Genomic DNA, 13,460 nt, shown 5'->3' with positions numbered 1-13,460 from the left:
TAATTCCCATTGGTTGTATGTCAATGTTTTGAATTTAATTGGAGCTTAATTTCACACACGATAAATGGTAGGCTGTTGGTTACATGCATTTGAATTGTGAGATAAAACGGATCGGCGGCTTTGCTTACAGTCAAAATGTATAAAGAGAGATAACTCGTGTTTGTCGAGCATATTTGAGACTTCATTTCGTTACCTTCAGCAGACCCCTAAATAGTTCACTTTACACAAGCACTTGTATAAGTAGCAGAGAAGATAACTCGTCCGTTAAATATTTCCATTAGAAGACTACAAACACCAGCTTAACTCCCTCGATGTTATTGAGGTATCCCTGGAAACCAGTCAACTCCACCCGTTTCCACTTGTTGGCTTCCTCCAAGTTGACACACTGTTGTAGGAGAGCTTTGTAATCGTCTAGGTTCTGTATGAAGATCATCCTGGTCACAATACAGATGTAACCACCTAGGAAATAAACCACTGACTTGTTGAGATTTGAGAGTGTTTAAACAACAGACTTAACAACTGGTGGGGAGAGTTTTAGACAACAGACTTTACAACTGGTCGAGAGAGTTTTAGACAACCGATCTAAAAACTGGTGGGGAGAGTTTTAGACAACCGACTTAACCGTTGATTGAGGGAGATTTAGACAACCGACATAACAACTGGTGATGAGAGTTTTAGACAACCGACTTAACAGTTGATTGAGGGAGTTTTAGACAACCGACATAATAACTGGTGATGAGAGTTTTAGACAACCGACATAAAAACTGGTGGAGAGAGTTTTAGACAACCGTCATAACAGTTGATTGAGAGAGTTTTAGACAACCGACATAACAACTGGTGGTGAGAGTTTTAGACAACCGACTTAACAACTGGTGGTGAGAGTTTTAGACAACCGACATAACAACTGGTGATGAGAGTTTTATACAACCGACATAACAACTGGTGATGAGAGTTTTAGACAACCGTCATAACAGTTGATTGAGGGAGTTTTAGACAACCGACATAACAACTGGTGGTGAGAGTTTTAGACAACCGTCATAACAGTTGATTGAGGGAGTTTTAGACAACCGACATAACAACTGGTGATGAGAGTTTTAGACAACCGACATAACAACTGGTGATGAGAGTTTTAGACAACCGACATAACAACTAGTGATGAGAGTTTTAGACAACCGACATAACAACTGGTGGTGAGAGTTTTAGACAACCGACTTAACTGGTGGTGAGAGTTTTAGACAACCGACATAACAGTTGATTGAGGGAGTTTTAGACAACCGACATAACAACTGGTGGTGAGAGTTTTATACAACCGACTTAACAACTGGTGGTGAGAGTTTTAGACAACCGACTTAACTGGTGATGAGAGTTTTAGACAACCGTCATAACAGTTGATTGAGGGAGTTTTAGACAACCGACATAAAAACTCGTGGTGAGAGTTTTATACAACCGACATAACAACTGGTGGTGAGAGTTTTATACAACCGACTTAACAACTGGTGATGAGAGTTTTAGACAACCGACTTAACAACTGGTGGTGAGAGTTTTAGACAACCGACTTAACAACTGGTGATGAGATTTTTCGACAACCGACTTAACACCTGGTGGTGAGTGTTTAGACAACCGACTTAACAACTGGTGATGAGAGTTTTAGACAACCGACTTAACAACTGGTGGTGAGAGTTTTATATAACCGACTTAACAACTGGCGGTGAGAGTTTTAGACAACCGACTTAACAACTGGTGATGAGAGTTTTAGACAACCGACTTAACAACTGGTGATGAGAGTTTTAGACAACCGACTTAACAACTGGTGATGAGAGTTTTAGACAACCGACTTAACAACTGGTGATGAGAGTTTAAGACAACCGTCATAACAGTTGACTGAGGGAGTTTTAGACAACCGACATAACTGGTGATGAGAGTTTTAGACAACCACCATAAAAACTGGTGGTGAGAGTTGACATAACAGTTGATTGAGGGAGTTTTAAACAACCGTCATAACAACTGGTGATGAGAGTTTTAGACAACCGACATAACAACTGGTGGTGAGAGTTTTATACAACCGACTTAACAACTGGTGATGAGAGTTTTAGACAACCGACATAACAACTGGTGGTGAGAGTTTTAGACAACCGACATAACAACTGGTGATGAGAGTTTTAGACAACCGACTTAACAACTGGTGGTGAGAGTTTTAACAACCGACTTGATAGATAACAACTGTTTTATACAACTGACATAACAACTGGTGGTGAGAGTTTTATACAACCGATTTAACAACTGGTGGTGAGAGTTTTAGACAACCGACTTAACTGGTGATGAGAGTTTTAGACAACCGACATAACAACTGGTGATGAGAGTAACAACTGGTGATGAGAGTTTTAGACAACCGACACAACCGACATAACAACTGGTGGTGAGAGTTTTAGACAACCGACATAACAACTGGTGGTGAGAGTTTTAGAGTTTTACAACCGTCATAACAACTGGTGATGAGAGTTTTATACAACCGACATAACAACTGGTGATGAGAGTTTTAGACAACCGTCATAACAACTGGTGGTGAGAGTTTTATACAACCGACTTAACAACTGGTGGTGAGAGTTTTAGACAACCGACTTAACAACTGGTGATGAGAGTTTTAGACAACCGACATAACAACTGGTGGTGAGAGTTTTAGACAACCGACATAACAACTGGTGATGAGAGTTAACAACTTGGTGACAACCGACATAACAACTGGTGGTGAGAGTTTTAGACAACCGACAACAACTGGTGGTGAGAGTTTTAGACAACCGACTTAACAACTGGTGATTTTATTTTTTTACAACCGACATAACAACTGGTGGTGAGAGTTTTAGACAACCGACATAACAACTGGTGATGACAACCGACATAACAACTGGTGGTGAGAGTTTTAGACAACCGACATAACAGTTGATTGAGGGAGTTTTAGACAACCGACATAACAACTGATGGTGAGAGTTTTAGACAACCGTCATAACAACTGGTGGTGAGAGTTTTAGACAACAGACTTAACAACTGGTGGTGACAACCGACTTAACAACTGGTGGTGAACAACCGACTGGTGATGAGAGTTTTATACAACCGACATAACAACTGGTGGTGAGAGTTTTAGACAACCGACTTAACAACTGTTGATGAGAGTTTTAGACAACCGACTGAACAACTGGTGATGAGAGTTTTAGACAACCGACTTAACAACTGGTGATGAGAGTTTTAGACAACCGACTTAACAACTGGTGGTGAGAGTTTTAGACAACCGACTTAACAACTGGTGATGAGAGTTTTAGACAACCGACATAACAACTGGTGGTGAGAGTTTTAGACAACCGTCATAACAACTGGTGATGAGAGTTTTATACAACCGACATAACAACTGGTGGTGAGAGTTTTAGACAACCGACTTAACAACTGGTGATGAGAGTTTTAGACAACCGACTTAACAACTGGTGGTGAGAGTTTTAGACAACCGACATAACAACTGGTGGTGAGAGTTTTAGACAACCGACATAACAACTGGTGATAAGAGTTTTATACAACCGACATAACAACTGGTGGTGAGAGTTTTAGACAACCGACTTAACAACTGGTGATGAGAGTTTTAGACAACCGACATAACAACTGGTGATGAGAGATTTATACAACCGACATAACAACTGGTGATGAGAGTTTTAGACAACCGACTTAACAACTGGTGGTGAGAGTTTTAGACAACCGACATAACAACTGGTGGTGAGAGTTTTAGACAACCGACATAACAACTGGTGGTGAGAGTTTTATACAACCGACATAACAACTGGTGGTTTTAGAGACTTAACAACTGGTGGTGAGTTTTAGACAACCGACTTAACAACTGGTGGTGAGTTTTAGACAACCGACTTAACAACTGGTGGTGAGAGTTTTATACAACCGACTTAACAACTGGTGATGAGAGTTTTAGACAACCGACTTAACAACTGGTGGTGAGAGTTTTAGACAACCGACATAACAACTGGTGATGAGAGTTTTATACAACCGACATAACAACTGGTGGTGAGAGTTTTAGACAACCGACTTAACAACTGGTGATGAGAGTTTTAGACAACCGACTTAACAACTGGTGGTGAGAGTTTTAGACAACCGACTTAACAACTGGTGATGAGAGTTTTAGACAACCGACATAACAACTGGTGGTGAGAGTTTTAGACAACCGACATAACAACTGGTGATGAGAGTTTTATACAACCGACATAACAACTGGTGGTGAGAGTTTTAGACAACCGACATAACAACTGGTGATGAGAGTTTTAGACAACCGACTTAACAACTGGTGGTGAGAGTTTTAGACAACCGACTTAACAACTGGTGGTGAGAGTTTTAGACAACCGACATAACAACTGGTGATGAGAGTTTTATACAACCGACATAACAACTGGTGGTGAGAGTTTTAGACAACCGACTTAACAACTGGTGATGAGAGTTTTAGACAACCGACTTAACAACTGGTGATGAGAGTTTTATACAACCGACATAACAACTGGTGATGAGAGTTTTATACAACCGACATAACAACTGGTGATGAGAGTTTTAGACAACCGACATAACAACTGGTGGTGAGAGTTTTATACAACCGACATAACAACTGGTGGTGAGAGTTTTAGACAACCGACTTAACAACTGGTGGTGAGTTTTAGACAACCGACTTAACAACTGGTGGTGAGAGTTTTATACAACCGACTTAACAACTGGTGATGAGAGTTTTAGACAACCGACTTAACAACTGGTGGTGAGAGTTTTAGACAACCGTCATAACAACTGGTGATGAGAGTTTGATACAACCGACATAACAACTGGTGGTGAGAGTTTTAGACAACCGACTTAACAACTGGTGATGAGAGTTTGATACAACCGACATAACAACTGGTGGTGAGAGTTTTAGACAACCGACATAACAACTGGTGGTGAGAGTTTAATACAACCGACATAACAACTGGTGGTGAGAGTTTTAAACAACCTTTAAGGAATTTATGTAGAATATGTTCACATGAAAGTCTATTGACTTTTGCTGTAACGGACCAGACCAAATTTATCATGGTGAACCTGAGAAATCGGATATGTTTGACCATGGAAAACATATATCTTGTTGTCTAGGAAGTGAGCGCACGCCACCATATCTTTACTCACGAACCAAAGTCGTGCTCGTTGCATACATAATACGTCAGAACTTTTGTTCCTTATCAACAATTCTGTTGTTATTCACTGATCACTGCACCAGCAGATAACATCACTTTTAATAGTCACATGGCCTACTCGCATCTTTAAAGTTACCTGGTTTTATCACCCGGATTATTTCAAGAAGTGAATCCGTTAGAGAATTGACGTTGCCATGCCAACCACAGATGGTGACGGCGTCATATGCGTCTGTAATGAGAACAAAGAAATTTTTTTTCATTTTACCGTGAGACAGAGATAGCTCGCTATATCCGTAGCTATATCACACTGTGGATTTGTTCGTCCTAGTTAATTTTGTCACTACACTGACCGGAAGTAGCTGTAAGAATGCGATGTGTATGGTGTCACCGATCAGAAAGTTCTATACTTTATACACAATAAGACACGTCTGCCGAATTAAGAGTTATCGAACTTTGATAAAGGTAAGAAGAAAAATGGCACGTGGGCATGGAGAGCGATTTTACTCGGAAGAGGGATTGCATAGAGTCAAACGCGCTGCGTACCTAGTAAACACTGTGCGTTTTGTGAAACAAGGAAACCAGGTGTATGCTAGCATCAATGAAAGTAGTCCTTTATAAGCATTATACGAAATCAAATAACTTTGATGTTTCCCATGTAACGCAATGACCAGCGGCTGCTTCAGAGCAGACACGGACATGAACAACTTATTTCATGGCAGCGGATGATATCAGTTTCAGTTCACAGAAGTCAGATGTTAGCAATTATACTTCCGAATATTCAAACGGTAATTAACTTTAGGGTAATATGGCTGTTGTAATGCAAATTTACCATTTGGAACAATACTTTCCAAAAATCTATACCCATAATGAGCACGGTAAAATTAACCCCACGTGCTGAGGTCAAAATGGATTGAAGGTCGCAGCCCCTACTTGACGTAACACCGTAAGACACGCCTACTGAACTACACCTATCAAATATAGAGTTATCTAACTTTGATATCCGGTAAGAACCTTATCCTGATCGAGCATGCGTCAGGGATGCAACATCGACGCATTACCGATCATCCGCGACTTCCAGTCAGTTACTTTAATATTGTTTTAGAGTGTTATTAACGTTTTCTATAATCATACAAGACACGACTGATTAAAAGTGATTCAAAGTGGGTCAAAAATGGTTTCTTGTTGTTTGATTTGACTCTTTTATTTCATATTCCAAAACGTTTCTGCCTTTTGATACAAATAAATTTTATCTTCAAAAAATGACCCCTAACGTTTGATGCCCAGCATATATAGGAAAGAATTCTGGCAAGGGACAAGTAAGATATATGATATATAGTCAGAACCCTTCGGACAACAGGGACGATTTCCAAACACACAGTATGTAAAAAGAAATCGTGTCAAGTCACCTGCACATCCGTGTACCTGATACATGGGTATAGACCATTCTGTAATCAATACACCGTATTTAAGACGTAAACATGTGTCTTTCATTGACTCCTAAATTCAGGAATTAATTGTAAAGACAAACTTGTTTTGTGACATTAACTTGACTCTGACATTATACTGACCGGAAATGACAAACTTGTGTCGTGATATTTACTGCAATCTGATGCGACAATAGAAATGACCAATAGGTATTACATGCATATTACAACATCATATTGACCAAAAAGGTCCTTGGTAAATCACAACATTTAGTAGGCAATGGAATATTTACATACACTGACCTGAAGGAAGCGGTAAGGGGTCCGCAGACAGCACCGTGTTATACAAGTTGCGATATAACCCTTTCTTTGCAGCCAGTTCTAGCATCCCTTCAGAAGGTTCTATGGCGTCCATTGTAAGGAAACCTAGTTTCTTCAGCTAGAAAGGCATGTGATTGAAAAATAACAAAGCATTTGATCAAGTGAGTACGAAAGGGCATAATAAGTAGATTTAGAGTAGAGTATAACAATGATTTAGTTTTTTTCTTAACATCTCCTTCAGGCTGGTATTATCAATAGAATGAAGGAGGTCTTTCTAATCAAACAACCAGTAGAGGATTAAAGTGTGACGTTTCTATGGCTACACGGTCACCTTCATCTGATAACACAACCAGTAGAAGGTTAGAGTGTGACGTTTTGATGACTACACAGTCACCTTGATCCAGTAGAAGGTTAGTGTGTGACGTTTTGATGACTACACGGTTACCTTCATCTGATATCACAACCAGTTGAAGGTTAGAGTGTGACGTTTTGATAACTGCACGGTCATCTTCATCTTATAACACAACCAGTAGAATATTAGAGTGTGACGTCTCGATGGCTACACGGTCACTTAATGAACATCAGAAAGACGTTGAATCCCGAGAAGGCAAGAACTCTCCAGATAAAAACGAAAACATTCTCAATCCCAGATAAAGAAAGCGACACTTACAGATCACTCCACACAACAAAATCATATCATTGACTGAGATAATGCCCAAACAGTCGACAGGGAAAACAACCTTTCCACAATCTCTTGTACATCTATGACCAAGTGTTAGACAATACGTAGCTGAATCGACTTCAGCACAATGTCATCACCTTGCGTACTTTCTTCTCTAATCTTTTCATCATCTCGTCAGACTATTTTCTATATATGGTATGCAGGTGTAAACGAGTCAATTTATTGTCACCCTCGATACCACAGGGGTCACTTTAGCGAAAGTGGTCATAACCCCTGGCGTGTCAAGGATAATTTATCACAAGATCCAAGAAAGGTTAAATGTACTTACAAAATTTATGTATGGGAATCTCTTGTTACCAAACATGCATTGAGATAACATAAACAATTTCTGTGTTTCAGCTTTTAAAAAGTGAATTAAGTAAGGTAAGACGTTTTCGTACATTTTTTTTACTCGATAAATAATTTAAATTTCCTTTTCGCACAAAATGTATGAACTAAGCCCATGGCCACGTACGTCTCTGTCAACTTATTTAAATCTCGATGCAGTAGTCCCTACTATAAGATTAAGCTTGATTTTTAAAAGGTACAAAAAACAGGACTCTGTCACTTTACAATAAATTTTAGTTTGGACAAATTGCGATGTTTTGGTCGCTGCGAATAACAACAAAACAAATGTGCAATAAATAGCGATATTACGTAACGCAATACCAATCAGCTACTTTACACTTTGCAAGTGGCATACTTTTACGTACCTGATGCTAGTATCCTCTACCTACTACCTTCTACCATGTACTCCTACCCCTTACTTTCTACCCTCCACCCTCAACCATGTACCTTCGGCCCTCTACCCTGTACCCCCTTCCCCATAATATCTACCCTACTATACCCCTACCCTTGTACCATGTATCCTGTGTTCTCTACCTCCTACCTAAAATATATTCAATTTTAACTTTAAACGCAAGGAAATTTCAGTATAACATAGCACGGATTTTCGATGCAGTATCATAAGCAGTGGATAGAAGAACACTTGCGCCAACCAATTATTTGTTTTAGAAATGGTTATGCTTTTTCGATATACTACATCTTTTAATCTTTGATGGCTAGACTCTTCCCTAGTGGAAGTGCTAATAACGACAAATACATGGATCTAATCATGAAAACGTTTGATGTACATTAAAAAGTAGCTGCAGTGGTTGGGAGTGACACAGTGTGACAAATGTCACACACGTGATATCCGGAAGCATTGTGTGTGACCTATTTAATTTCAACAACGCCATCCATCTGCTTTTTAAACAATCGTGTTGACATCTGCATAATTGCACTTCCGGTGCACAGAAACCTATAGGATATTTAATAACTCGTATTGTATGTTAAAAATAACTCGTGTAGTATGTTAAATATGTCAGTGTGAATGACTGTTAAAGCGTTTACCTCTAAAGCGACGAGTCCTGTTCCGGCGGCGATATCCAGTATTGATATCGTATGTCTCTGGTCTGGGTACACTTCTCCAATCACACCGGCACAGACATAAGGGGCAGTGTATCCATTTTCCTTTACTTCCTGCAATAAAGTATTTATATCATAGTCCTTGTCTCTTGTATACAATGGCCCCATGATATTGAAATATAGACTACTATCAAGCAATAGAAATTTGAAAACATGGAAATTCAAATCATCAATTTTTATCATACAATCTGGTTGATGTTTGTCCTTCTTTGGGGTTTTGTTCTAAGAAAATATCGAAGAAAGGTCTAACGCAAACCAGTATGTTCTATGCTTATGATTGCATAGGGAATCTTACATAAACGATGGACTTTGTCTGTGAGTATCTTGTCATACTTAATGTCAAGATATCATCAATATCTAAATAATAGAATGGGTAGGTTTGTCAAGGTCATTTTTTTCAATAAATTCAGCATAAGGCAGTCAAGGAGGTACAATTTGTTTCCATGGGTAAGCTAGTAGTCAGCTGCAAGATCCTGTCACTCAAGATGATACTGGCGACAAGGAACTCTATAATTCTCACAATTCCATCGACAGGATAGTCAAGTAATTCACATCTGCCAGGATGTCGTAGCAAATATTCTTTTGTGATAATATTATATCGAGCCCTTCGTATCACATTTTGTCATTAAGACAAAAGTAATTATATCAAAACACCTAGATGATATCGATATATTCACAAAATAGCAGTTCTCAATCTCATTCAGCTCAATATTGCTGCTAGAAACTCGTGGACATGAATGGCATTAGATATAAATGGCAAGCGTAACTTGATTGTGATAAATAATTGCTTATATACGTAATTATTTCTGAACCAGCTACATACCTGTTCATAACTAGGTGATACAAGAGAATATCGACCTATTCTCTCCCTGTCAGAGATGTTGTCCGCAAAAACGCCGTCTTTATCATTGTAGTAGTCGACCATGTTTCTACCTACAGAAATACTTATTATGGATTTATGTCATAAATTATCAGTGACAGTGCAGCTTTAGAGTAATTACTGATAGTCTGTTTACCCTGGTATGCAAAATGTGTTCATTAGATGAATGCGCATGTGCAATATTGTTGGTTGATGTTTAGTTTTTCCAATATCTTTTCGAATTATGTCACGGATTTTTGCTGAATTTATCGCTGTAAAATCGTAAAGCATCAGCACAACGTATACACGGACAGTTTACGATGGCTGTTTATTTTTTCCTATTCAACGTAAATGTTCTTTGTTGAGTTAATTTATCATTCATCAATTGCTTCATGCATCTTGTTCATGTGTGATAGACCTACAAGTGCTAGCTGCGCTCAGGTAAGGTGACTCTATCGTCAACTTTTGTCCGTCACAGTCTACTTCGTTATGGACAATACGTCTGTTGAGATAATTTGGTAGTTTACGTCATTACTGGTGTAATCATTGTTTCATTCTTAACGACCTGTCAACACATAAAAGGTCATTGGGATCATCAACCAGTGAAAGACACTGCGATCCAAAAGGAAATAACATCTAACGAACTAAAAGGTAAAAGAGAAATGCTAAAAATCTTAAACAGTTACATTTTGTATATTATCACAAAATATTAAAATATTATCAAATATTGTCATATCCTATGAAACAGACCTAAATTGTTCAGATAACCGAGAATTGTATAAATCTGAACAGTTTCAAAAACTTGACTTGAAACATTATGATAAAAAAATTTCTCTAGTAGAATGAAGGTCAATGCAATCTAATAAAAATATTTAACGGTGAACGGCTCATCACATGCTATACACCAAGGTTATCGTCGCCTGTCAACATATGAATGTGTAAGGTAAGTATGGCCCATCCGAAGACGTGCAAGGACCACTCTGTCTCGATGGTTGTCTCTATAGCATGGAGACCATTCACTGAAAGTTTTACGGGATGCAATTTATCGTTGGTATATAGATTCCATTCCTCCTGCCACTGAGCAGTTAAAAATGTTTGATTAATGGTTTAAAATCAGCAAAGTGAGGTTTAAAAACGACAGGTGGTAGCGATGAAACTTCCTTTGTGGCACGATCTGCTTTTCGTTTTTTCATTGCCAGATATTCCCACGTAGCCAGGAACCCAGCAAAATATACGAAAGTTCTTGAAAAAGAATTAATGCATTGAATATATAGTCAATATTTCTATAGATTTGTAGTTTTGAAGACTTTGTAGTACAGAAATAAAGTCTGAATACATGTAGTTTGAATATGTTCAAGGGCGAGGTAGATAACTCGCGCTTTCCCTGAGAATATTGAGGCGTTGTTGGGTAGCCGGCATCCATAGGCTTCAACTTGTATAACCATGCCTGCGGCAACCTTATTATTGTTTTGTGAACCATCAGTATACAAATGTAGATTATCTTAATATTTTAACTGCTGTTTCGAGGAGGATGAACGAAAAGTGCAACTGTGTCTGATTTAACCATTTCGTGAAGTGAAAAGTCAACTTCAGGTGAATTCAAGAGCCGAGTGGAATTTCTTTCGTTCCGAATGACTGAATATGCTCATTATCAATATTTGCGTTTTGTAAAAGAGCGGAAATCCGAATACTAAATGGTGGAATAGTCTGTGGTTGGTTTTGAAATAATGTTTTATATTTTGGATCGAACACGAGTGAAAAGCCAGGATTGGAAGGATTTGATATTAGCTGGATTGTCTTCTGCGAAGCAAATTTATTCCGACGGCTGTATAGTGATGGTTCCTTAGCCTCTACATAGCGAGCCTCGGACCCTGGTGATGAACAGTGTGTAATAATTTGAGAAATAAAGGCCTAGCAGATTCATGCACAATGGAACCGTAATCTAATTTTGATCTAATAAAAGCTCTATAAAGTCCTAGCAAAACTTTTCTAGCAGCTCCCCAGCCATCTTTAGAATGTTCAGTGTTTTAAGGTATTTTATATGTGGAATGGCCGATACTTTCCCTGTCGAATGTTACACTTACGAATGTCGTTTGCTCAACAACTGGCATGGGTACACCACAAAGAATATTTGGATCGTCATGCTGTTTCCGCAATTGAAAAAAATGAATACAAACTGGTTTTGTTTGTGAATTTAAATCCATTTGCATCTGCAAAAATTTGAAGTCACTTCAAACACTGTTGTTTCAATGGTATTCATATGCTTAGATCTATAGCATATAATGATCTACCACCTTCCCCCACCCCATCACACCCCCCCCCCCCTCTCTCTCTCTCTCTCTCTCTCTCTCTCTCTCTCTCTCTCTCTCTCTCTCTCTCTCTCTCTCTCTCTCTCTCTCTCTCTCTCTCTCTCTCTCTCTCCACATAAGATATCATTTGATATAAATTGCGTTATTATATTTTGTTCGAAACTGGATACATGGATACATACCGACTTTCTACCACTGTCCGAGAAGTCTACAAGTACCTGTCATGATCACCTTTCTCTCGAGGTTATATCAAACATGTCTATATAGATCAATCTGAGTTATATAAACTTTATACTAAGGGACCCTAGATCATACATTATATCGACAGGATGCAATTTACAACAATTGATAAAAAGTTAAATAAACGAATTAAAGACAGAACCTTTTGTAATCACACATCTTCAAATAGATAAACTTTTTGCATAGACAATAACGGAAATTCATTCATAAATACCATGAAATAAAGACACGGTTAACGTGTATTCACAAAAAAAGGCACTGTGTACAAAACCTCAGTATACCGTACCGCATATGGTACGACCACATTTAAAGAAGCGATTAGGAATGGGCACAAGCGGAGCACTATTTTATGGAGCTTTGTTCATGCGATAACCCATGCTTGACAGGAAAATCACATTTGGCTTCTTCTTGAAGACGTGTTAATACGCTCTTGTATTCTGTATATATACAACAAGACAAATCTTACTCGCGGTGTTTCAAATCTATTCATTTTAAATGCACTCATTTCAGAATAGCAATGAAATCAGACAGTGAACTCATGTCGGGCATTACATTTTGTAAATTGTTGTAATGAATTTCGATCTTCAACTCCGTTTAACTGATTTTATGTCATTGTTTTTACATGCTATCATTATGTATCACGGGATGGGTAACGTATGTAGAACGTATGTGAAAGAGATCCGCAACACCAGAGAATAATAGCTTCAAAATCTCACCATATTTCAGTTTTTTTGCGAAAATATTGCTTCGTAGTTGGTTATTTTAAATATGAATACCTCCTAACAGTTTGATTTTTTTCGTTGCATTGAATTTTAAGTGAAACAGCACTATGTATGCAAATGACTCTAAAGCCACATAGACGACGTCATGACACCAATATAAGAAATGTACCAAAGGGAGGATGGTAGGCGTGTCTTTGCTTTT

At 38.4% G+C, this 13,460-nt stretch overlaps 1 protein-coding gene across 1 annotated transcript; it reads right to left on the bottom strand.

Annotated features, from left to right (window-relative positions):
- Positions 1-277: 277 nt before the first annotated feature.
- LOC132546264 (methyltransferase-like protein 27) lies at positions 278-10,053 on the bottom strand. Its single transcript, XM_060209976.1, has 5 exons — positions 9,952-10,053; positions 9,054-9,182; positions 6,923-7,058; positions 5,332-5,424; positions 278-459 (listed from the first exon to the last, which is right to left on the bottom strand). The coding sequence occupies exons 1-5, from the start codon at positions 10,051-10,053 to the stop codon at positions 278-280; spliced, it is 642 nt and encodes a 213-aa protein (XP_060065959.1).
- Between the last annotated feature and the right edge of the window lie 3,407 nt (positions 10,054-13,460).

The sequence above is a fragment of the Ylistrum balloti genome, unplaced genomic scaffold, assembly GCF_031769215.1.
Source record: "Ylistrum balloti isolate Yb309-2 unplaced genomic scaffold, AGI_CSIRO_Ybal_v1 Utg369882, whole genome shotgun sequence".
Classification (NCBI taxonomy): Eukaryota; Metazoa; Mollusca; class Bivalvia; order Pectinida; family Pectinidae; genus Ylistrum; species Ylistrum balloti.
Note: the sequence above shows the minus strand (reverse complement) of the source record. Positions and strands in the feature narration are given on the sequence as shown.

Coding starts and splice junctions, on each gene's coding strand:
- LOC132546264 (XM_060209976.1), bottom strand. CDS start 10,053: ATGGTCGACTACTACAATGATAAAGACGGCGTTTTTGCGGACAACATC. Junction 9,183..9,951: donor TATCACCTAGTTATGAACAG/GTATGTAGCTGG, acceptor ACTTTATTGCAG/GAAGTAAAGGAAAATGGATA. Junction 7,059..9,053: donor CAGGACTCGTCGCTTTAGAG/GTAAACGCTTTA, acceptor ATGCCTTTCTAG/CTGAAGAAACTAGGTTTCCT.